Source organism: Toxotes jaculatrix, chromosome 18 (assembly GCF_017976425.1).
Source record: "Toxotes jaculatrix isolate fToxJac2 chromosome 18, fToxJac2.pri, whole genome shotgun sequence".
In the NCBI taxonomy this organism is placed as follows: Eukaryota; Metazoa; Chordata; class Actinopteri; family Toxotidae; genus Toxotes; species Toxotes jaculatrix.
Genome location: NC_054411.1, coordinates 15650022 through 15675716, shown reverse-complemented (window position 1 = coordinate 15675716; position 25695 = coordinate 15650022). Strand labels below are relative to the sequence as shown.

Genomic DNA, 25695 nt, shown 5'->3' with positions numbered 1-25695 from the left:
ATCAGCTATATATACATACATATCACAGTCATGTCAAACCTCTCAGTGTATTGACCTGAGAATGGGCAGGTTTTACAGCTGATGAATTCAACCTGAGTGCCATAGTCTTGTTTTAAATGCCAGGCGAGCAACTTAGCATACTTGGCCTACACGCAAACACAATGAGCCCCAGTGAGTTAGTGTGTCACACAGTGCAGTGTGTAGAGGTGCGCATGGCAACGTTCGCACACAGCTGAATTATTCAGCAGGACAAGACAGAGTGTGTTTCAGCCACTCAGGATTCGCTTGATTTACAATACCATCACGTCCATGTGAACACCGCCTCTAAAACATAATTACTGTCATGTTAGGCTTAATAATGTACTGTCAGCAGTATCTCTGTAATAATTGGTGGTCAGCATCATAGAAGCAGGACTCTGGACAGTTCACAAACAAGTAATTTGTACACTGGGACCAAGCCTCACCGGTTGTTTGGGATTTAGGACATCATACAAAAACAATGATGATGAGGCCCCTGTCATTTACCCCTCCTTGCATGGCAGAAATCCAGCCTGACCCTGAGGATGTCTTTAGTCCTGCATATGGTCTTCCAACAAATAGAGGACATAAAATAGTTTATCAACTTAGAGCAGAGGTGTCCAAACTGTTCCACAGAGGGCCATGTGGCTGCAGGCTTTGTTCCAACCAAGCAGCAGCACACCAGACTTAACTCATTTAATCAACTGATCTCAGTCTTCAGACAGATGATTGGTCAAACTGTGTGCTCATGATTGAGTTGGAACAAAAACCTGCAGCCACACAGCCCTTTGTGGAACAGTTTGGACACCTCTGACTTAGAGCATCGACTACAGAAGTCTAGGAAGTTGGGAGAGTAAATAGAGACTAAACGTTGACGTGCAGATCTGGAAATATGACGGTGTGGAGACAGTGGCCCAAGCTGTGATAGATGCTGTGGGGGGTGCAAGGAGGCTGATCCAGGATCAATATAGTGAGGCAGTAACAGAGGGGGCACCAGAGGGGGCTTTCTACTTCCATCACCTACAAGATAGCTCGGTGCGCAGGAAATCATAACTAACAAGGGGATTAAGATTAAGCTTTAAAAAAAGTTTAGAGTTCTCTCTGTCTACCTGGCCAACTGAGGTCATACTGAAATAATAAACCACACGAAGGCTGAGGCAAAACAAATGGTGTTCGAGGTGTTACATTTCTTAAGAATGTCATGCAAGATAGCCGAGAGCACTACATCATAAAACAAAACAAAAAAACCCCATACTGTGACATTTTCACAGCTTGGGTTACATCTTGCGCAAAACAGTTTTACATGCACACATGCAGCTGTTATTCAGTACCATGGTCTTTTTGCTTCAGTGCCCATGGCGAGAGTAGAAATTAAGGAAACTTTTGGAAGAAGGGTTTGTCAGATGGTGAAACCCCTCATTTAAATCACATTATTACAGGACAGATACATGAGGCAATTTTATACTATGTATAGATGGTTGTAAAAAAAGTAACAATCCATACTAAATAAAAGAGGAAAGTATTGCAATATTTTTAGATAAAACCAATAAGACAATATCCTAAGATACTGACTGATATGTCGTCATGTAATTTTTCCTTTACTCACTCCACTTTTCACTATCAAAAGGCTCAGTGCAACCCGAGCCAACTTCACATGAATAAAAAAAAAAAAAAAAAAAAAAAAAACAATTCACAGAAAAAAAAAACTTTTTTCTAAGGTCTTTTAGTCAACTTTATTTCACAATTGTATGCCATTTATTGTGTTCTTTGTTATAATACCACACACAAATGTCAACTGGCTAAAACAATATAAAACATAACTTCCACAATTTTTCATTATTTATATTATGTACATGCACTCCTATATTTAGAGGCAAAAAAAAATCTCAGGCCTTCGCTTACTCTCAAGTGCACTTTCATCTGCCTTCCTTTGCTGGTTGAGAGGCCATTCCAATGAGGATCCTTCAGCTTCTGTTGGCCACACGGACTCGTAGATTTAACCGTTTTTGGATTTATAGAGGTTTATATTCATTTTGTAAGCACTGTGGGATAAAATGACTGAATGAACAGAGCCAAAACAAACACACAGCAACAGTTCTTATTACGTTTACTATGCAACTTCTCCTCTATCTCATAGTATAGCATGTTGGGAAGCAGATGGCACACTGGTGTTGAATGTGACCTAAGTTTTTCGCTGTAACTGACAAATGGTTTAACTCCCAGTTGGGTTCACGAAAAGAGTCATAACACTAATTTATATCTTAGTTTCATTGCAATAAAGGATGACGGATGGAGGAAGCCAAGCCCCTGACCCCACCCGTCTGAGACTCCACCCGTTTCTGAGGTGGACACAGCACCACTTCCTTTCTACTCAACTGCAACGGCTTAGCTTGCAACCAACATACAAGTGCTAGGATTGTCTTTGACTTGAATTTGACGGGTAAATGGTAATCATTTTTTTTTTTCCCCTTTCTTTAGAAACTCTGATGAGACGGATACGTGATAGGAATGAAAGAAGGGATTAAGCGCACAAAGAAAGGATTGATTTCCATTGTGTTTCTGGCTGCTTTGTCCCACTTTATGCCCGTGATTCATGAAACACTATCTACAATATTTCACCCTTCCTCTGCCACGACCGACTCCACATTACACAGAGAGTGGTTTCGACATGAAATCTTATTTCTACAGCGCTGTTCATACATTAGCATGACTTACAGAATTAATGGAGGTATGAGTGAGCTTAACGGCACTCATGAAAAAACTGGAGATATGGATAATACAAGAGTTACAAATAGCAAAATTTATGATGATAGCAGAGTTCTAGGATCATCAGCTATGCATTCAAATGCATAAGTATTTCTTGAAGACAGGTAAAATTATGATCTCCTGTTGTTTAAAAAAGAAAAAAGAAAGAGAGAAAGAAAGACAGAAAGAAAACAGGCTCACTTGTCATCTGCGTAATAGTATAATAATACTCAAAACTGGATTCTTATTGGAGTGGTCCTTCAGGTGCTGCCTGCGTCCTGTTTGTAACCTCTATCAGTTCAGGCTGCTCTGGCAGGACAGAGGCCAGCACTCCTCTCTATGTGGGGGCAAACTTCTTGGCCTGTGCCCTTACCCGCTTCTCATAGTCCATCCTGTTCTGACTGAAACACACACACACACAAAAAGAAAACAGAGAGACATTACTTATAGTTTTCTTTAGGGTTTCACTGCCAAGCTATATCAGTGTACAAAGCAGTGAAAGAACAGGAAATACCTCTCTTGTTGACTTGCCTTTGCTGTCTAAAGGTCTGTGACATCTTAGAAAATGGGTGTTGCCCTGACAATTCACAACCTGTCTTGAAGTTAATCTGAATGAACTTAAAATTCAACAATATAGGAATTGTGCAAATAAATGGAACTTGCGATATACATTACAAATAAAAGCTACAAATGGAAATGGAGGAGAATAAGCTGACATTTCAGGTCACTGGGTTTCAGCTGTCTTCAAATAATACTGATAAATAAAACACAGTTCATTCAGGCTTTAATTGCAGGCCTGTCAGTGCAGATACACTTACCAATAAATTGTGTAAGCCTCTGCTTGTGCTGGGTCTTGAATGTTGGGCTCATTCAGCAGCTCCTGGATGCCCAACAGGATCTGAAACACACAGCCAATAATCCTCCAGTCAGAGTCCAGTAAGTGTGACACGGACTGTACAACAAGAGGACTATACTGACAAAGCCACAATTAGAAATAACCTAATGATAAATAAGGAAACCAACCAACTCCACTGCCGATGATAGTGACTGTGTTCACACCTGTTTGATGGTGATGGCTGGCCTCCAGTCTTTGTCCTCCTCCAGGATGGACAGACACACAGTGCCTGATGGGTACACATTTGGGTGAAATATTGGTGGCTCAAACTTGCCTGAGGGGAAATCATTGAAAATAAAGGCAGAATTTTAAAGCTGGAAGCAAAACTGACACGGTAAAATTGAAGATTTCAATTACAAAGTACAATAGAGTCATTGTAGAAAACCGTCATTACCTGAAGTTTTTCACTCATTATCTCTAAAACACAAGAGGATCTGTGAAAGTGCTGACATTTTGTAAATCTGTCCATGACAAACAGTTTTCCTCACATCTATCTGCCAACATCACTCATCAAACACTGTGTTTGTTGAATAGCTGAGCTGAATATCACTGCACTTTACTAACAGGAAAGCTTATGTTCTAGAGGCTAAGCTCAATAACAAGGCTTTCACTAAAGAATGGACTAGTTACTTAGTACCATCATATTCTACTGTAGTATCATTTCACTTCACCAAAACAGGTAAGCAAATACACATTCTCATACAGTTTTAGCATGGACTATACAAGTGCTTTTGAAACTGACGGCACATTATACCAGGAAATTCTGGGACAGACCTCTGGATGTAAAATTACTGACAAACCGAACAACTCTACATTTTCAAGTCTAGGTGGACGTCTAACATTTGCATTGCATAGAAAACTTGACAAACACCAAAATGCAGTGACTTAAAGTATGAATGACATTAACAATTTTTTTTTACCATCACAAAAAACGATCCTGTCATCTTGTACTCAGGCTTCATTGTTTTACACAACGTGGTTGCCAAAACTCCTATTTCCTGAGTTTTTCCTCTTTTATTTTGAATAGACAGCTGCATGTAAATGTTTGCCCTTCAACATAAAAATGAAACTGTGTACCAAGGGCGAAATCTTACTCACATTTGGGTGGTGAGGAAGGGTAGTCATCTTTGAACAGCATTCTGAGTTTGTAGAGTCCTCCCTCCCACAAGGTCTAATAAAAGAATAGGGAAATAATAATTGCTTTAGGGAACTCACTGAGGAAAAACAAAGGAATATAAAAAAAACTTTGAAGGAATAAACAAAAGTTACAATACAAGAGTGACCTTTAAAACAGTAGTTTTAGTGTGGAGCCACGGCAAAATAAATGAGTGGACATTATGTAACGGTTATAGTTTGCAAAACAAATGAGGATTATAGTTTGTATATTAGAGATGTACTGAAATGATCTACTGCTGGTCAATCTGAAAAAACATAAAGGCAGCCGGTCTATGCAACTGTGGTTGACCCAATGCCAGGAGGTAACTTACTCCTTTCTTCCCTGGGATGGCACACTCCCAGTTCATCAGATTCATGGTCCCATCAGGATTCTTAGTAGGCACAGCAACAAAACCCTGTGTGGTTATACAAATACACCAAACATCAGTAGGAGACCTTTGTCCAAGTTAACTACATGGTTATTTACTTTGTAACAGTAGCACTCCTGAAGTTACCAAACAAATCTACGAGCTCTCAGTAACAGGAGTCAAAATGATAACAGTACATTATAATCAGCACACTTGCTGCTTACAAATGGGTGGTCTTTTCTCCAGGCTTTGCGCTCCTGGGACAGTCTGCTAAGAGCGATGCCAGACATTGTTGCTCATCAACGCCTCCCTGTGGAAAAATAACCCAAAACAAATTAACTATTCAATTACAGCTGCCCGCACTCTGGAGATGTGGTCTCCCACTGAAAAAATAAAGATAAATAAATAAATGAATAACCCAACTGCAATATATGCTGACAGTTTACTTTACAGATATTTACTACACTGACAGTAATTTAGCTATTTGTTTATGGGTTCAGGAAAAATGACATGGTTCATTTAGCTAAAATCCACTGTATAGCACAGGACGAACAACCACAGCAAACCGTACACTAGCAAAAGTTAACTTACACTAGTTTCAATCTTCAATTACAGTGTTTCAGCTTAACTTACCTCTTATTTTATTTGACTAAATCTCAGAAATACGTGGGTTTGAGGACTAGCTTTTTTTGCTTCGCTAGCGCTAACAATGTTACGGCCGAAAAACACACCCTTCGACGTTCAAAAACAAAACTACTGGGCCAGTTAAGACGTAAATGACCAAACCAAATGAATCTTCTATTTAAACAACATTCCTCAAACACACTTATCGAAATATATTGGTGTTACTTTTGACAATTTGTCACAGTTGTGTAAAACAATGTGACTCGTAATTTCGTTTCGACAGCTAGCCTATCGCCAAATAGGACCCCAATTTGTTTATTTCGTTAGGACCTTCAGGCAGTTTACGGGACATCCGAGTGCCACACGTCAGAGTTGGTCGGCCATCTTTGTTGTGGCACACGTGGTGGGCAGTTCAGGGCGTCGGGTGATTCGATCTTTTTGAGTCACGTCCTCTAAATGACTCCTCTTTCATGCTATATCCACAGACTATGTAAGATCACTAGTGCCTCTACCATTCAGTACTTTTATGTTGCACTGTTTGCTCTGTTAATAAATGTGCATAATGGCTTGATTTAAACTTTATAAAATTGCATACAGTGCTGAAATTGTGATTATTTACAGTTTGTACTATCACACCATTTGTGTAATAAGCTGACTTGTGTGTCCGGGGGTGATGGTCAGAAGGCAAATTTGCACTAATGAAGCTGCTGACAATCTCAGAGTAGGTAGATTTGATTCATATGGAGCAGCACACACCACTGCAGATACAGCCACAAGCTAGAGAAGAACTGTTAAAAAAGAGTTGTTCGTTCTCGAGTTCTCAGTCGTAATCCTCTTTCGCTGTGGTCTCTGCATTTTTCCCTCCACCGCAATCGAACCTAGCAACAGCTGACATCACAAACAATGATAAAGATAAATAATTACTTGCTATTTTAAACCGATCAAATGGAAATGTCATATTGCTGATAATAAGAAAGAATGATGGAGGTCGGAATAAGTGTGCAGCTTTCACTGCTATCATCTAAGCCACGCTCAAAATGGGACCTCTGCTTAGCAATTTACAACTTAATTGTCACATCAGCGCACATTTAGGGCCCACATCAGTATAAACACAGTACGTGGTACGGTTGTATTACCATGGCATGACAAACGCTAAAATACATAAACTTTGTTTTAGAAATCGGGCATCTTGCCAGACACCTCGAATCAAGCACAAGAACAGGACTGAACTGGTTTTGATTTCCTCTGCGTCAGCATCCCAATTTTTTTTTTTTTTTTTGAGTTTATATGGCGTCTCGGCAACAGCTGTTTTTGTGGGCTTTTTATCTGCTTTAGTTTGTGACATGACACAATTGAGCATATTATAAAGTGGAAAATACAAGATCAAAACATTATTTTGACTTGCAATAAAATCACCATGAACCTGGGCCTGTAGGAAGAGTATCACAATAATTTCCTGTAAACCTGTGGACTGTGGGGGAGACTTGGTTGATCAATATTTTGCCCTACTAGCTTCCACAATCTTCTAAGTTAAATATTTACTTTTGTAGTTACTAAACACAGGATTTTCCTCCATGCAGGAGTTATGCATGTTTTAAAAGAGAAAAAGTAAACAGTTTACCAGTTTGTAGCATATGAAAACGAGGACCTCAAGCATCCATTTATTGTAATATTTGTAAAAGAATACAATAAGCCCACATGATACCCTCCTATCAAGAAAGTGCACTCTTCCCAAGAATTAAACTTCTCCTGTCTCAACACATTTCTTAGAAGATAGTTTGATAATTGTATAATAATAGTGACATCTTTCCAAGAGATGGATCATAAATGTTTTGGATCATCCAACAAACAAACAAAAACTATCACGTTATTTTCGAATCACTATTTTTTTTTTTTGATTATGTAACTTTCCCATAATGAAAATTATAGTAATTTGCATAATGTAGGGGAAATTTTCATTAAAGGTTTCTGACAGCTGCCGAAACTCGCAACTGTTATGTTAGTAATGAGGTTTCATTACAAGCTCACTGAGCACAGGTTTCTACAATATATAGTAACTCCTCATATTTGAAAACTATGTGGCTAGTTTTGCAGTTTCGATCTGCCGCTCTTGTTGGCAGCAAACACACAGCTTTCCTTTGTAAAAGTAACACACATCCTTGTTTCTATTAGTCCACTGCCTCTTGTTCACACCTCCTTTCTATCTCCCTCTGAGATGATATGCTCCGGACGTGCCCTTTTAAACCATTCAGACCAGGAGCCGTCATAAACACACACCCCAGGGTGGCCAAGCAGGTGAGCAGCCATAACGACATGACATGCCGTGACACCAGAACCACAGGAAACCCAGAGTGGTCGCTCCAGGTCCACCCCCGCCTCTTTGAAGAGTCTGGACAGGCCCTCATTTCCCAGCTCCTTTCCAGAGCCGTCCATGAAAGAAGTGAACGGCATGTTGATTGCACCGGGGAAATGGCCCGGCAAGGTGTCTGTGCGGGTGAGATAGAGGAGCGAGAAATATTATAAAGATGTTGGGGAAATAACATTGTTAAGCTTTTACAAAAGTCTTTTTAACTCAATGTTCACTTTCTTGCTATCAGAGCTGTCACCCCTCTCGGCCTTCAGAAGGGGATGGTTTCCTTGACTTAAGTTGTCATCCATGACTGATGACAATTAACCCATCCCCTGGAAACTATATTCTCTGATGAAGGCCATGAGATATGGCTGAAAGACCAGGAAGAAATCTAGTAAGTGGTCCTTGAGTAAAGAACTTTTTTTTGTCAAACTACTACAAGCTTGACTGTACATAAAAGTATGTATTTGCAAAGACACTCCATTCATAAATTTTTTACACCATCAACCTATCAGTTATTGTCAAGACCATAAAATGTAAACAGTGACATCAGGTTATATTCTTTCAGGACACACAGCTGATATATTAGAAAGTTACTCATGCACCAGTCTACGTTTCCTAAATGGTGCACTTTCTACATGTTTTCAGTTATTAAAGTTTGATCCTTTATTCACTAAAACCAGGATGTTTGTTAGAAACCTTCTCACCATCTCGAGGCTCCGGCTCAGTCCCCCTGAACCTGCCAGCAGACCTGGCATCCACAACCTGGACTTGCTTGGTTCCGATGTTCTCCAGGACGTCTTCATAGCTCTTCACCCACGACTGATTAAAAGTCGCCTTGAACTCGCGGCGCTCCGGTTTGGAGTACTCAGAAGTCACCGGATAGCCGTCAGCCAGCCAGTTCCTCATTCCTCCGTCCAGCACCGAGACCAAACTGTGTCCGAAGAGCCGGAACATCCACCACACCCGGGGCGCGCTGTACGACCCGAAGTCGCTGGTGTCGTACACGACTACGTGCGTGTCGTTCCCGATGCCCAGATCTCCTACATACTGGGAGAAGTGGCCTGGAGTTGGCAGCATGTGATCAAGCGCGGAGCTCTTGTCACTGCAGTCGTCTATGTCAAAAAACGAGGAGCCCGGTATGTGCTTCTGCACGAACTCAGCTTTCGCGTCCCGCTTGGTTTTCGGCAGATACCATGAGGTGTCCAGGATGCGAAGCTTGGGACCGACGAGGTTGTTTCTGACAGCATCTGCCAGCCACTGACCTGACACCAGAGCACGGGTCTGTGCCGCCATGACGAGGCACTAGGACATACGAGCTCCGACCGCTAGAGGGAAGCTGTGCTCTGCAAGGGAGAGCGAACTCGCCCCCTGTTGAACTTTAGATACTCAAAAAGTACAACGAAGCACGAAACTGGCACCAAACACATTCTTGCGCTTAATGTTGTAATGTAGAGTTTCGGAGGACATATACAAATAAAGAAACAGACACAAACAAATACAGAAATAAACTGTTAGGGCTACTGCTGCCTAGCCAGAACACAAGAGGAGAAGACCCAAATGCACAAACCCCAGGATGGATGGAACTGAGTTCACAGTGATGCTCTATAGCTTACTCAGTGTTGAACACAGATTCCAGCATGATCAGGTGCAAAACTGAAACCTCACAGATGTACGTCAGGAAGAAAACTTATCTCCACTTTTCTATCTATTGAACTTCTGTTGAGAATGATGTTAGTAAACACAACAGAGGCCTTCATATGTTTGCAGATGAAGGTAGAGAGTGTGTGTGCTGCTTTACCCAGATAATATAATTGTAATGGCTGAGACACCAGAACGGCTACAGTCAGCTTCAAATGCTGTTTGTTTTTATCGCAAAATGTGATAAAAGTAATTGTTGACAAGAGCAAAGAAAAGTGGATTTGGATGAATTAAACTGAAGGTTATCTCTGAGTATTTAGGCCTCAATTTTTAATTATAATAGCTGTTTTGATAATATATTGATGCTAAATGTATTTCAAAGAGGTCCTGAAAGTTTGTGCTTTATTAATTCCTTAGTTTATCTGTTTATTTATTTATTTTTGCACAGCAATTCACACATCTGTTTACAAACAGTTATAAAACACTCAAGAACCTCTGACCAAAACCAGACAGAAGAAATGACAACACGTTTTGTTGCTTGATGTTTATTGCAAGCTTCTTAGAAAGAGATACAAGCAACTTGTTTATTCACAGCTATTACACTGAAAAAAAAAACAAGCAAAAAACAATCAAAAAAAGAATGTATTTATTGCAATGGTTAAATGAGATTAAAACAAAAACTAAACAATAGTTTGAGGTAATATATAGCTTGAGGTATGATATGATCTTGAAAATCTTCATGACATGCAAACATGTTATAGTGTCAAATACTGAAAAAGAACAGTAGATGGCAATGTGAGACATTGATATGATGAGTGACATGGACTGACTAACCTGCACTGTATAGCTCTACACAAACAAATCAAATTAAGTTTATAATTCAATTAGATAATGAAAAGAAAGGAACTTGTGATTATATCTCTGTGGATGAAATCTTTTTTTTCATATTATATATATTGGGGGAGTTTCTGGAGGATTTCCTCTGTGGTTGAACTGCCTGAATTTAGACACTATGATTTGAAAATGCTCCAAATTCCACTTGCCACTCCTTTAATTCCACTACCTATGCTTTTCAAACCTTTTACAATTTTATGAACTGGATTTGATGCCTCCGCTTCCTCTCTGGCCTCATTTTTGTGCCTTGTCTCCAACCTTTTTTCTTGCTCTCTTAGATCTCTTTCATATTTTGTTGTTAAGTTATTCATCATTTTTTCCATCTCCTTTTCTTTCTCCTTTCTCTCTCTCTTTCTCTCTGCCTCTCTCTCCTCCCTCTCCCGCTTTCTCTCCTCATTCATCTCCACCCTCTCCCTCTTCCTCTCCTCCTCTCTCTCTTTCCTCTCCCTCTCTCTCTCAGCCTGAAGTAGTTGATGAATTTTCTTCATTTCTTTTTCATGTTGTTCTTGAATTTTTTTCTGCAGTTCCTCTTTCTCTTTGCGCATTTTCTCTTCTTTCTCTTTCAGGATGCGTTGTGCCTCAGCTTCGATTGCCCTCTCAGCCTCCTGGAACATTTCATTGGTGTAGTGACTTCCTCCGTTATTCGAGACAATGTTTTTGATCTTCTGGATCAGCTCACTGACCTGAGATCGATCTTTCCCCTTGTTTCTGAACACATGGTACTGGCCGTTACATCTGTCCACAAGTTCCTGCAGCTCTGGGTCTTCACCCAAGTAGTCTTCGATAGTGGAGTCCAGAGAGTCACCATGAGTAAAGAGAACCATGCTGAATCTATCTGCAGCTGGACCAAAGATTTCTTGAATCCTTTTCACTGTGTTTTTTTCCTCTTCAGTGTATCTACCCACCCTGATGACCACCAGGAAGACATGGGGTCCAGGAGCAGCATAAGAGATACACTGGCACACATCTTTAGTTGTTTTGTCCATACCAAACCTGGTGTCAAACAGACCTGGGGTGTCAATGACTGCAACCTGTTGTCCATCCACCACAGCTTTGCCCTTAGCACAGTCTGTAGTCATAGACTTAGGACTACACTTTGACTTAAAGCACTGTTGCCCCAGAATGGTGTTTCCAGAGGCACTCTTCCCAGTGCCAGTCTTCCCCACCATCACAATCCTCAGCTCCTCATTATTTCTTCTGCTAAATCCTGTGTAGAACAATGAGTGACAGAGGTTAAGAATGAACAGGCTGTACATACATAGCACTGGATGGAGTTGGGTGGGGAGGGGGACACTCAGACACTTCTCACCCAAGACATCAGATAAAAGGTTTAACTGATAGCACAGCTTCCTTTAAAAGCTTTAGACACAAAAATAAAATACTCCAAATCTATAACAGTTTTCAAAAAATCATGATTTTTAACTGAAGCAAAATCTGTATAAACATATGAGTACTCCAGAATATGTAGTCAGATTATGAAACACAGAAAATCAACACAATAAATATGCAGTTCTTTGCAGTTCTGTTCAGCATATGTCCATTCTGGTATTTGTCTCTACGACCTACATCAGTACATTACAAAAAAACTGATCCCAGCAGTGATCTCTGTTTTGCCATTGTAAAATACAGGTACTTTAAAAGATGGACACAGTTACATGACTTACCAGAATAGTTGGCCATGTCTGGGTTGTAAATGATGCTCAGTGACACGCTGAAAAGTTCAGAGAGTGTCTGCTACAGCTCCTTTTAATATGGCCCTATGCACAAAAACCACACCCTTAAACAGCTGAACTGCTCTCACAGATAAAGAGAAACTAAAGCTTCAAGTGGGTGATTTGGGAACACCCACTGGAATCAAGAGACAGGCTATAAATGGGAATATAATAGTGATTCATGCCCCATGACAATTAATAAAATTATTTATATATTTATTCTATCAAAATGTTGAATTAGTGAAAAAATAGCATTACTGAAGTCTTAAGGGGGAGTTCATAAACAAAATAAATTTAACTCAATAAAATGTTAACTGATGAAGTAAAGTGCTGCAGTATCTAATGAGTTAAATTACTCTAGTAGGAAACTGGAATTTTAATCATGTGGTGCTATCATATAATGTTCTTGAGTAATTGTGTCTGCAAAAGTGTGTTGTGTAGTGAGAACTAAAAACCCTTTAAAACCTTGAGCACTTTCTGAAAAACCTACATGACATGGGATTAGGAACAGTCCAGTGGTTAAAGCAAACAGGCAGGCTGTTACGCAATATCTTTGTATCCACGCATGCTTCCATTTCTGGGAAGCCCCTGTTTCAATGTAAACATCAAACCTTGCTCCACCCCTTCCCCAGCATTTACAAGAAGTAGCAGCAGTTATTCTAAGGTCCACGTAATGCTGTGCACCGCTGCTCCCCTTGTTAAATGAAGTGGAAGGGTATGAAATTGTAATGAAGAAAGAAATTTAGACTGTAGGCCAAACAGTTGTTGAGACATGTCAAATAAAGATACTTTAAAACTTATCAGAGTTGTTGGCCATGTCTGGGTTGTAAATGACGCTGAGTGATGTGCTGAAGAGTTCAGAGAGTGTATGCCACAGCTCCTTTCAATATGGCAGTATGCACAAAAACCACACTCTTAAATAGCTGAACTGTTCTTACAGTGAAAGAGAAACTAAAGCTTCAAGTGGGTGATTTGGGAACACCCAGAAATGTCAAGAGATAGGCTATAAATGGGAATATAATAGTGCTTCATGCCCCATTATAATCACCATGACAACTCATTAAATTTATTTATCTGCTTTATTAATTCCGTAGTTTATGTATCTATTTATTTTTTTGCACAGCAATTCACACATCTGTTTACAAACAGTTATAAGACACTCAGGAAACTCTGACCAAAACCAGACAGAAGAAATGACAACAGGTTTTGTTGCTTGATGTTTATTGCAAGCTTCTTAGAAAGAGATACAAGCAACTTGTTTATTCACAGCTATTACACTGAAAAAAAAACAAGCAAAAAACAAACAAAGAATGTATTTATTGCAATGGTTAAATGAGATTAAAACAAAAACTAAACATAACAATAGTCATTTGATGTAATATATAACTAAAGAAAGGAACTTGTGACTATATCTCTGTGGATGAAATCTTTTTTTTTCATATTATATATGTTGGGGGAGTTTCTGGAGGATTTCCTCTGTGGTTGAACTGCCTGACTTTGGACACTATGATGTGAAAAAGCTCCAAATTCCATGTGCCACTCTTTCAATTCCTCTACCTATCTCTTCCAAACCTTTAACAAGTATATAAAATGGATTTGATGCCTCCGCTTCCTCTCTGGCCTCATTTTTGTGTCTTGTCTCCAGCCTTTTTTCTTGCTCTCTCAGATTTCTTTCATGTTCTGCTTTTAAGTTACTCATCGTTTTCTCCATCTCCTTTTCTTTCTCCTCTCTCTCTCTCTTTCTCTCTGCCTCTCTCTCCTCCCTCTCCCGCTTTCTCTCCTCATTCATCTCCACCCTCTCCCTCTTCCTCTCCTCCTCTCTCTCTTTTCTCTCCCTCTCTCTCTCAGCCTGAAGTAGTTGATGAATTTTCTTCATTTCTTTTTCATGTTGTTCCTGAATTTTTTTCTGCAGTTCCTCTTTCTCTTTGCGCATTTTCTCTTCTTTCTCTTTCAGGATGCGTTGTGCCTCAGCTTCGATTGCCCTCTCAGCCTCCTGGAACATCTCATTGGTGTAGTGACTTCCTCCGTTATTCGAGACAATGTTTTTGATCTTCTGGAGCAGCTCACTGACCTGAGATCGATCTTTCCCCTTGTTTCTGAACACATGGTACTGGCCGTTACATCTGTCCACAAGTTCCTGCAGCTCTGGGTCTTCACCCAAGTAGTCCTCGATAGTGGAGTCCAGAGAGTCACCATGAGTAAAGAGAACCATGCTGAATCTGTCTGCAGCTGGACCAAAGATTTCTTGAATCCTTTTCACTGTGTTTTTTTCCTCTTCAGTGTATCTGCCCACCCTGATGACCACCAGGAAGACATGGGGTCCAGGAGCAGCATAAGAGATACACTGGCACACATCTTTAGTTGTTTTGTCCATACCAAACCTGGTGTCAAACAGACCTGGGGTGTCAATGACTGCAACCTGTTGTCCATCCACCACAGCTTTGCCCTTAGCACAGTCTGTAGTCATAGACTTAGGACTACACTTTGACTTAAAGCACTGTTGCCCCAGAATGGTGTTTCCAGAGGCACTCTTCCCAGTGCCAGTCTTCCCCACCATCACAATCCTCAGCTCCTCATTATTTGTTCTGCTAAATCCTGTGTAGAAAAATGAGTGACAGTGGTTAAGAATGAACAGGCTGTACATACATAGCACTGGATGGAGTTGGGTGGGGAGGGGGACACTGAGACACTTCTCACCCAAGACATCAGAGAAAAGGTTTTACTGATAGCACAGCTTCCTTTAAAAGCTTCAGACACAAAAATAAAATTCTCCAAATCTATTACACTTTTCAAGAAATTATGATTTTTAGCTGAAACTAAAACTATGAGTACTCAAGAATATGTAGTCAGATTATGAAACACAGAAAATCAACAAAATAAATATGCAGTTCTTTGCAGTTCTGTCCAGTATATGTCCATGCTGGTATTTGTCTCTAGGGCCTACAGCAGTACATTACAAGAAAAATGATCCCAGCAGTGATCACTGTTTTGCCATTTGAAAAATAAAGGTACTTTAAAAGATGGATACAGTTACATGACTTACCAGAATAGTTGGCCATGTCTGGGTTGTAAATGATGCTGAGTGACGCGCTGAAGAGTTCAGAGAGTGTCTGCCACAGCTCCTATTAGTATCTCCTTTTAATATGGCCCTATGCACCAGAACACACCCTGAAATGGCAGAACTGGTCTCAAAGTGAAAGAGAAACTAAAGCTTTTTGTGGGTGGATTTAAACCATTCAAGCTATGTATTCTTGCTGGTATTACAGGTTGTCCATGCCCTTCCTCATTTGTCTTAGCAGCACCAAGTGTGGTAGTACTCTACAACTGTTCTCTTGATTGCAAATGAAAACTTGTACAAAGTTAACCAAATAAATAGTCATGTGGACCTATATAGCAGACACAGATGTGGAATGTTGGGGCTGAACAAAGACAAACGAAAGATAAACAGACCAAACTGAAAATGTTCATTAAATTAAATCAAATCCAGCTTATAATTTACTTATTGAACAAAACAAGCTAAGTCAGCTCAGTAAAGAAAAAGTATCTTTTCCACATCTTGACAGTGGAAGTATTTTTAAGTGTCTGTTGTAAGCACATTCATGTCAGTTTCACTTAATTCTTCACAGATATCCCTGAGTGATAACTATTCTGTCATATTAGACAACTTCAGAATTCTGATAAAATGGATTTTGTAAATTTGTTTTCTAGGCAAAATAAATAGCTATTCTGAAAAAGAAATTGTGCTCATCATCCACATTTGAAGCAAATCAGAGACATTGAGAGGCTGGTAAATGTAACTTGTACAAAAGTGCTGATTTTGGCCTGGGGGTGAAAGGGTCAAGTAAAAGTACACATGTATTTAGCAGGAAAATGTATTTTGAATATATAACCCAGAGCTAAAAGTGACATCTTGTCTGACCAAGAGTCTAAACCTCAAAATTGCTCAGATTATTGTAATTTGACAAAGATTGAGCTGCAAAATGATAAAATAAAATGTCAGGGATTTTTCCATGAAATTATTAATCAGCTATCAAAGCATCAGGAATACTTAAGTACAGATACCTCAAGTTTCTACTTAAGTGCAGTACATGAGCTTAGTAACATTCCAACACTGTCATCTGCTGGTAGGAGTATCCACACATCAATATCAGGCTGCTGGATGAGTCACTAATGTCTGAATGTTACCTCAAACATCAGGATGCTACTGGATCATGAGAAGTGTCTGACAGCTTTACAATTGTCATCTTGTGCTTGAGGACTTCCTATATTTCTGATCACTGAGCACATAAAAAACTTTTAGGTTTGATTCACTGCTCAGAGAGTGTTTACAACCACAAGGACAGCAAATATGAGAGAGAGCGATGCAAGGAGAGTCATTTGAGGCACCTGGTACTTTGTTGATGGTGCTGTGGTAAAGTTAGTCTATGTAACAGACATGCAATGGTGTATGAAACACAAGGACAAACAGGTAAGAGACAGAGAAAGAGAGAGAGACTGAGATTATGGAGAGAGAAGGGGGAGGCCAGAAACTGAATTGCTTAATTGGAGTCACTGCTTCTGTGTTATAGACAAACCCTTGATTTTTCAGTCCAACCAAGTTTTCCTCCCACAGACTGTCCTTCCATCCTACCAACTGGCCAGATCTTGGAGAAATTTCCATATTGAGGTAAGCTGATTTTTTTTTTTCTGCATTAAAACTAATCTGTGAACATTGTAGAAAATGAAAAAAAGAAGTTGTCTTCTGTTACTTGAATTTATTTTTGGTAGTTTTTAAGGCAATTTCTTGTCTTTAGATGAGTTTTGAAATGTGAGTAGAAAAAAGTCTATAGTCCTCCATAATTATAACTAGTAATGCTTTTAATTGTATATTAAATAATTTTGTTTTACACCAGATATGCATTTTGTGGAGAAATGAAATGAAAATTGAAATGAAAAAAAGAGACCAGAGCTCTGTTAATGTAGAATATTGGCACAGTGAACAGTGTCTTCCCAAGACGAAGTCCTGTTATGTAAAACCACAGACTTTAATGTGAACAGTTTTCACAGAATATTTCTTAGTTAGAAAATAGTCTCAATGAAAACTGCTGTCAGCCATTTCCAGAGTAATTGGGATATTAATTCTGGAAAGAAATGTTGCTGAGAGAATTTCTTTAATGTTTTCAATGCTTTGAGAAGCACAGTCAATATCCCACTCTGTTGTAGTTGGGTAATGGCACACATCAAACACACAAAACTTGGCAAATATAACCCCGTAATCTGCAAGGGAAGACACCACTGGAGTCCAATGGGAAAATTTATTAATGTTCAAAGTATTAGGTAGGTAATTTAATTAATTGTAAAGAAGAGAAAAAAGTTCCAGTTTCTAAATATTTTTTGTGCTTTGTTCATTTTGTCTTGTTTGACAATTTAACAAATTCACTTTAAACTAGTTTAAAGTCCATAAAAATCTGATAATTTTGTTATCACTGAATGTAACATACGTTATCTTATTAATATAATATATTAATATAACATGATATGTACATTATATTTAATATAATGAAAATTATGTATTATGTCATATGTGGTAGTAGCACTGGTAGTACTGCTTGTATTTAGTAAGTGAGCTATTGGAATCACAAGACCAGTATCCCAGACCGAATACAGACAGCCAGCATTGTGTGGATGACTTGAACTGCTGGGACAAATGAGGAGAAATCTAATTTTCCATCAGTCATACAGTGAGGGGCGCATTTCCTTGACAACCGGCAATAAAAAATGCCAAACTTTAGTTTTGTGCAGAGGAGTGGTAAAACGGGTGTAACTGCTTCCACGTGTAAGCAGATGGGCTTCGTTATCCGCCATTACTAAGGCCAGTATGGCTGCTCAGTCCAGGGGGGTATTGTCTGACACAGAAGGATGCATTCCATTCATGTTCACCACATTAATACACAAAGAGACCTGTGTTACTCTGCAGCCTCTTCACCATAATTCAGATAATTGACTTACTGGCTCCACTAATGTGAGAAAGGTTGGACATCATGTGAAGGAATCGTAAAGGCAAATGAGGAGTGGTGCATGTGGGGTTATATGTAATATAATATATTACATTGTGCCAGTTTGTGTGTATGTGCACTGTATGCGTGTCCGTCCAAGGCCAGAGGTGTAGTTTGTGAGTAACAAACCTGAAACCTTTTTTGGAGCAAGACTCAGAGTCTACAGCTGGATTAGTGGCTCTGTGAGGTCTTATATATACATTTTTATACAGTATATATACATTTTTTGACCTTATGATGGGGCTTGATAAGTTAAGCGATCATCAAAGTTGTTACAAGTCATCCTGAGAGGGAAAGTATCATCTGTACCAAATTTCATGGCATTCATCCATTTTGCTGTGACATTTCACAAAAAAAAAACTAAAATGTAAACCATGTTGTGGTACTGTCCATTGATCACCAAATTCATTAGACCACTCAGTCTCACTAAAGTAGCCAACTTAGTGATAGATTGACATTGCCATTCCAAAAGCTGTGCTAGCAGCATAGCTGCAGGTTCTAAGTCTAAAAGCAAAGGTTAAATCAATGGGGACAGTTGAATGTTTAGTTTACTTGCTCTCATGAACTGTATCTGTTTGCTGTATAGTCACTGCTTCATAAATGTCCAAGAGAACATATCTTATTTAGCAGCTTTTGATAATTTTGATTTTGTCTTAATGATAATTTTGGCTATACTTAGCATAGCTCAACTCCTGTTTCCTTTGCTGATGGAGGGATGTTTTGTTACTGCTTGTGTTATTTAAGGTTATTAAAGGCAAAACACATTTGTTTGCTTAGATTGCATATGTATGAAATGTGCCAAGTGATTGTAATTTTTGTGCATGTATGCTATACTTCCACATATTTTCCAAGTTCCTCAAATGCTTCAAAATCTATTGTTCTAAATCATTGTGCAGGTCCACAAACAAAGTACCTGGCACCACCGCTGATTATTTCTTTCTTTTTCTCCTTCTCCCTTCAGCTCTCTTCATACCAACAGGATGACCCTTCTCAACTACCCTGTTCCAGAGCTGGATGTTACATTTCAAGAAGTGGGCCGTGTTCTGCAGCTCACTCTAAGTCCTGACATTTATCCTGAGTTCAGGAGTGCACTGGAACAGCAGAGGGAGCTCCTTCAAGAGGCTCAGCAGAAATTAGCAACTAGAGCTTTAGGTCGGGAGAACTGGGTGACAGAGCAGTTCAAGAGAAGTCTGCTGTCATGTGTTGACCCCCTGCCTACCTCTACAGCCCTCCCTGTTGTTCTTCTTCCATCCAAAGAAAAGAAATGTACCCAGCTGGGGAGAGCAGCTGCTCTACTATGGGCAGCAGCAAAGCTGTACAGTGAGCCCGGGTTGCTAGAGGGCGATGTGCCCATGGAGCACACACAGCAGTCTGAGGTGTTCGCTGCCAGCCGGATTCCTGGCACGAGTCAAGATCAAATTAAGGTGAGATTACTGGCAGAACACAGCTTTTCACAGGTTTTGAATTTTCAGGCATTTAATTACGTTAGGGTGAATCTTGAAGTAGTTTATTTCTTGACCTTTCATCCTCCCACACTGATCCAAGTATTTGGAGTTCTAATCTGTAGCTTTGTTATTTCCAGGTCTACCCAGACAGCCTCCATGCCCTCATTACCTGTGTTGGAGGAGTGTTCCCCGTTGACATACTGTGGCGTCCCAGCACTGGTGGGCCAGTTTCTGCTCGACCATTCATTGACATCTACAATCAGCTGGCTGAGGTGATGGATCAACCCTGTGCAGGAAAACAGAATGATCCCTCTGCCATATGCAGCCTCTCAGCTCTGGAGCGTAAAACCTGGGCTGCCATCAGGGAAGAGATCCTGGGGCAAGGAGGGGAGGCCGCAGCATCACTGGGGCTGATGGAGAGCGCTGTGCTAACACTCTGTCTGGAGGACTGCAATGCACCTTCTGAATTGGCTGATATACTAAATGCAGTGAGACTGGGAGGAGGAGGAGACAACCCATGTCTGCGATACTATGATAAGGTATAGGAGGGAATCTGGAAAATGACTGCATGTGTAATTTCGTAACTTGACTTAACTGCTGTTTAAATACATTGGGAAACACTTAAATAGTGAATTTTATCATTTGAGTTAATTTCTTTAAGAAGACATTTCTTTAAGAAATTTAAGAATGTGAAATTAGAGTATTTCTTTCTTAAATACTATCAGAGCATTTCAAAACAATTTAAAATAACCATTGGAAGGGAAAAAGAGTCAAAAGGCAAGAAGTTTAGAGCTGGACATAAATAAGCATAAATAATAACATGTTTTAATTTTCATATTTGAAAAACATTCAGTCAAGACATTTAGAAATTGCAACTCACGGTTTCTTTGTTTGTTTGAACAGGTGGTGAACCTGGTGGTGTTCAAGGACTGCACAGCTGGGATGATGTTTGAGCACAGTGCTGTGGATGGGATGGTGGCTGGGCTTGTGACTGAGTGTGTGTACAATCTGTCTGAGACTGCTGATTTGAACCTAGTCCATACTGAACCTGAAAAGGTGAATGGGTCTGTCACTGTAAAGAATATTAATTCTGTTTGCCCAACTTCCCTAAAATTCCCCTTGCAAGGAGTAAGCACCCCCAAACCAAGCCCTGACTTAAAAGCAACTCATCCAGTTCTCACTTTTGATGTGTCCTCCTATCCTGATGTCTTTTCTACTCTTAGAGGGCAGAGAGGCCTGTATGATGCCTGGATCAACTTCTCTTTGCAGCTGTCCCTTAGGCAGACTCTTGGGGAATCCGCTGCCAGTCACATGCTTGTCACACCTACACATATGCGCCACTACAAGCATGGCCGTTGCGATCCTACATACTCACTCACTATGCATTCTCGCAAGTTGATTGGCGCCTTGACATCCTGCGTTGGTCCAGATAACACAATCCAGTACACTACTGACATCTTACGCTTGTTTCATGTTGCCTTTTTGGAACATAAGAAGCTCATCAGAAACACTAAAAGTGGTCAAGGTGTTGGTCCCCACCTAGCTGCCCTGCGCCAATCTTTGCCATCTGACAATCCACTGAAGAAGTTTCTGGACCCCTTTGGATGTCCATCTGTGTACCTCACTGGTACAGATCTGATGGAGGGTGTAGAGTGTGGAGTAGGGAATGTCTATGCCCAAGATCAGCTGGCTGTAACCTACCTTGGAAAAAGAAACAAGGTTCGCATTGTGCTTAATGGGAAAGGGAGCTTTGCTCTGACACTGGACAAACTTCGAGAAAACCTGATGGTAAACCTAAAGTTAGTGATGCTTCTAGCTGTCAGATATGCCATTGCAAGCCAGATGGGAGCCCTGGAGTGTCTACTCCAACCACATCAAACAGAGAAAATGATTGGAGAGACATATCGCTGTCCAGAGAGCACAAACAGTACTAAAAGTACTGCTGACTCCACCTTGGGCATAAGTCCAGATTATACTCTGGTGATCCATGGTGGAGCTGGAGAAGAGATGATGCTGAACACCCATGTGATTGGGGTTATTGAGTTTGCTCTACAGGCGGCCTTAAACCTTGGATCCCAAGTGCTTCAACAAGGTGGCAGGAGTCTGGATGCAGTTCAGAGGTCAGTGGAAGCTCTGGAGGACTGCTTCCTGTTCAATGCCGGTAAAGGCTCGGTATTCAACAAAGATGGCAAAAATGAATTGGAAGCAACCATTATAGATGGCAGTGCAGTGAGGTCAGGATCGGTTGCTTGTGTGCAAAGTGTGAAGAACCCAATAAAAGCAGCCAGATGTGTCATGGAGAAAAGTTCACATTCACTCATTGTGGGAGATGGGGCTGAGGAATTTCTGCAAGGGCTGGAGGAGAAAGAGAAGCCTGTTGGGTGTGAGTATTTCTACACTGACATACGTCACAAAGAATTAACTGCAAAGCTCAGTGGTGGGAAAACCTCAAAAAACAATCACCCTCAAACAGTTGGAGCTGTGGCCTTGGATCGCTGGCATGGGTTGGCTGCTGCATCCTCCACAGGTGGGTTAGTGGGAAAACTGAAAGGGCGAGTTGGGGATACAGCAGTGGTGGGGGCAGGAACATATGCTGACGACAAGTTAGCTATCACCTGCTCTGGAGATGGAGATGTATTTCTGAGACACACAGTTGCTCAGAAAATAGCTGGTCTCTACCACCATAAAGGCTACGGCCTTCGGCAGGCATGTACAGAAGTGATGGCTGAAAATCTGAATGGGGTCTGTGCAGGTATCATTGCTGTGGACACTAAAGGTGATGCCATCATTGAAACAAACTCCGGTGTGATGTTTGTGGCCTCAATGATAAGTGGTATTTCACGAGTAGAGGTTCTCAGGCCCCTGAAGAGCTTCTCTGACGTGATCTGGGAAACAGATGAGTTGGTTGCCTACCTGAATCCCGACCCCTGGATCCCTGGGTCAACAATTCTGACTAGAAAAACTCTTAGTGGGGCAAGCAGCATCTTCCACTTGGCTACACCTGATTTTGTGGCTATGCTGCAAGGAGCAAGAGCTGTGTCAAGCTTACTCTGTGAACGACTGGGAGTGCAGCGCTGTGCCATGGTTTTCTGTCCAACCCCTCATCATTCTGCACAAATCAGACTGCTCCCACTTCATGGCCTAGAGCCAAAGTGGCAGCCCCATATTGCTGGTGAAGAGGAATTCCATGCTTACGATCCTGGCTACTGCACCTCAAAAAGTGGCCCACGCTGGGATGATGAAGCACTTGCACAGGTTCAAGCCAAGATTAGAAGTGGACTGCCAACACCAAATGCACCATCCTGCTTTGACTTCTTTGGAGATCCTTCAAGTGATAACCTGTTCAGCCGCATTGTACGTGGAGAGCAGGAGCAGTGGAGAGTGTGGGAAGACAATGAGCATGTTGCCTTCCTCACACCATACCCAAACACTCCTGGACTAACTGTTGTGGTGCCACGCAAACCATTGTCCAGTGACATCTTCAAACTGGATGACGCTGATTACAAAGCATTGATCTTAGCCATTCATAAAGTAGCCCGCCTACTGGAACAGGGGATGAGAGCTCGAGGTGTTGCACTCATCTTTGAGGGCTTTGAGATTGACTATGCTCATGCCAAGCTGATCCCTCTGTTACCTTCACCAGATGGCACCAAGCCTGCTGAGCTGCAACCAGAATGTTTTCAAAGCTACCCTGGATACGTGTCATCGCTGGATGGCCCAGCTGCTGACCCCGAGACCCTCAAAACTATCCACTCAAAAATCACCAAGTGCAGGCCCTCTCATTCATGGGAAGACCCTCACTCCCACTCCACACTTGCCATTAAGAGCCAGTGGTATCAGAACCTGTTCCAGATTCAAAACACTCTTTTCCACAGCACAGTGGAATATTTCCACAACTCCTGCCAGTACTCATATGCTCTGACCCCTCTCACCACAGACACCATCTCCTCACCAATGGGCCTGGGATCTGACTCAGAACCAGTTTCTGTTAACCTGCTGGGCCAGGACATCTACCTGGCCGACTCAATGCAATTTGTACTTGAATACTTCCTTCGCTTCCAGGAGAACCTCCCGGGCACCTATTACATATCTCCCAGCTTTAGAGGGGAAGATCCTGATGCCACACACTTGAACCAGTTCTACCACGTGGAGTGTGAACTGTTGGGTGACATGGACAAAGCTATTTCCACAGCAGAGGGATACCTGGCTCACCTCACCAAGTCCATGCTGAAGAAACACTCCAATATTATTCTCAACACCGCTGGGACCCTTACACATGTCACAGCCATGCTGAGCAAGCTGGATGGAAAAACCCCACTACCAAGAGTCCCCCTAGACCAGGCCATTCCCATGATGCCCTCTGCTGACTGTGTCGAGTGGGTCCAAGATGGTCAGCCCCAGTTTGGCAGAAAGCTAACACGCAAAGGAGAGCGGGTCTTGATAGAGAAATATGGTGGCGCAGTTTGGCTGACTGAGATGGATCATCTGGGAGTTCCTTTTTACCAGGCCTATGTTGAGGGCACTGGGCGCTGTAAAGCCAAAGCTTCTGACCTTCTGCTGGGGCTGGGTGAGACTGTTGGTCTGGGTGAACGTCATTCCACCCCTGAGATGGTACAGGAGGCTCTCAGGCACCATGCCGTGCCCGAGCAGTCATACAAATGGTACATTAACATGCGCCAAGTGAAACCACTCCTCACCAGTGGATGGGGCATGGGGACAGAGCGCTACTTGTGTTGGCTTCTTCAGCATGATGATATTAGAGATATACAAATCATACCTAGAATGAAAGGAATGAAATACATGCCCTGATCATCAATTCTCCTTGGATTTTCAGGCCAATAGATGTAATATACTTGTAATAATGGGGCCAAAGTGGAATATAGAATGGATTTTAACCAAAAAAAATGCCTCAATGGTCCCAAGTTTGGGACTTTAATCCAACTTTGGGTTTCTTGAAATGTTTTCTGCTGTGTCCATTGCCAGAGGAAACTTCCTACAGACCTTAGTCCCACCTGACCCTTGTATCCCACAATTTAAAATGTTTCAGAAACAAATTTCTAGAAATACAATAAAAAGGCATCATATAAAAAGAAAGAAAAGTATATTAACGAGGAGAAAGTTCAAATTAAGGTTCCACAAAGTAATGAGTTTGTCTTTCTTTAAATGTCACTAAAGAAGGTTTCCTTTCTTAATGGTATAACCACAGCGTCAATGTAACTACAAAGTGAAAATATATGAAAAGTACAGCTTGAATTGTTTCAGTATGTTCATGCCTTGGTGTAAGACTGAATAACAGTTATGACAAAACAATTAGTTACATGGTATCAATTGTATAAACAAGTTCCTCAGTCCTTTTAGGGGCGACATTAAGAAACATATTTGTTAAAGTCCTAATTATTGGTCATAAAGTTGTATGATCGGTTCACAAGCAAATTCTCTATATTGCTCTTCAGTGTAATTTTTGTCTTACTTCCATCACACTGTCTTTGTCTTTAAATAATTTTTGTTAAAAATTACATACATCATGTACAGGTGCTCTTTTTCAAGAAGTGATAATAATTGTAAAATCTTAAAACAAAAAGCAAACCAAATAAACACCAGTTATCAATCTGGATGTGTTATCAACAAGGCAACTGGGACCTATTCCTTAATGAGTCTCTGATCATTTCATTGGTTCAAGGCCATCAGAGGAACCTGGGCACAGATACAGATATCACAAAACTAAAATGTGTGTGTAAATGTACAATCTTAGCTATAGATAAAAAGATACCACAGTGTGAAATTGGTAAGGAAATTTAATGTGGTCTGTGGCC

General features: G+C 40.9%; 6 protein-coding genes across 7 annotated transcripts; 2 read left to right on the top strand and 4 right to left on the bottom strand.

Annotated features, from left to right (window-relative positions):
• Positions 1–2428: 2428 nt before the first annotated feature.
• Positions 2429–6104, bottom strand: LOC121198511 (SUMO-conjugating enzyme UBC9-like). The gene is made up of 7 exons (XM_041062714.1): positions 5815–6104; positions 5406–5491; positions 5146–5229; positions 4757–4829; positions 3823–3932; positions 3582–3661; positions 2429–3164 (listed from the first exon to the last, which is right to left on the bottom strand). The coding sequence occupies exons 2-7, from the start codon at positions 5469–5471 to the stop codon at positions 3101–3103; spliced, it is 477 nt and encodes a 158-aa protein (XP_040918648.1). The 5' UTR covers positions 5472–5491; positions 5815–6104; the 3' UTR covers positions 2429–3100.
• Positions 6105–7453: 1349 nt separating this feature from the next.
• On the bottom strand, positions 7454–9472 carry mpst (mercaptopyruvate sulfurtransferase). The gene is made up of 2 exons (XM_041062710.1): positions 8863–9472; positions 7454–8291 (listed from the first exon to the last, which is right to left on the bottom strand). The coding sequence occupies exons 1-2, from the start codon at positions 9449–9451 to the stop codon at positions 7993–7995; spliced, it is 888 nt and encodes a 295-aa protein (XP_040918644.1). The 5' UTR covers positions 9452–9472; the 3' UTR covers positions 7454–7992.
• Positions 9473–10420: 948 nt separating this feature from the next.
• Positions 10421–15582, bottom strand: LOC121198506 (GTPase IMAP family member 4-like). Of its 2 annotated transcripts, none has more exons than XM_041062708.1 (2): positions 15446–15582; positions 10421–11897 (listed from the first exon to the last, which is right to left on the bottom strand). In XM_041062708.1, the coding sequence occupies exons 1-2, from the start codon at positions 15459–15461 to the stop codon at positions 10807–10809; spliced, it is 1107 nt and encodes a 368-aa protein (XP_040918642.1). In that variant the 5' UTR covers positions 15462–15582; the 3' UTR covers positions 10421–10806. The 2 variants fall into 2 exon arrangements, with proteins under 2 accessions (XP_040918642.1, XP_040918641.1); XM_041062707.1 differs by lacking the exon at positions 15446–15582 and adding an exon at positions 12355–12466.
• LOC121198507 (GTPase IMAP family member 4-like) lies at positions 13705–15570 on the bottom strand. Its single transcript, XM_041062709.1, has 2 exons — positions 15446–15570; positions 13705–14997 (listed from the first exon to the last, which is right to left on the bottom strand). Exons 1-2 carry the CDS (start codon positions 15459–15461, stop codon positions 13907–13909), a joined length of 1107 nt encoding a protein of 368 aa, XP_040918643.1. The 5' UTR covers positions 15462–15570; the 3' UTR covers positions 13705–13906.
• Positions 15583–19417: 3835 nt separating the features above from the next.
• LOC121198286 (peroxisomal carnitine O-octanoyltransferase-like) lies at positions 19418–21773 on the top strand. The gene is made up of 5 exons (XM_041062296.1): positions 19418–19861; positions 20020–20421; positions 20786–20946; positions 21106–21670; positions 21765–21773. Exons 1-5 carry the CDS (start codon positions 19418–19420, stop codon positions 21771–21773), a joined length of 1581 nt encoding a protein of 526 aa, XP_040918230.1.
• A 33-nt stretch (positions 21774–21806) lies between these two features.
• LOC121198285 lies at positions 21807–24904 on the top strand. Its single transcript, XM_041062295.1, has one exon. It carries the CDS (start codon positions 21890–21892, stop codon positions 24689–24691), a length of 2802 nt encoding a protein of 933 aa, XP_040918229.1. The 5' UTR covers positions 21807–21889; the 3' UTR covers positions 24692–24904.
• The last annotated feature ends 791 nt before the right edge of the window (positions 24905–25695 follow it).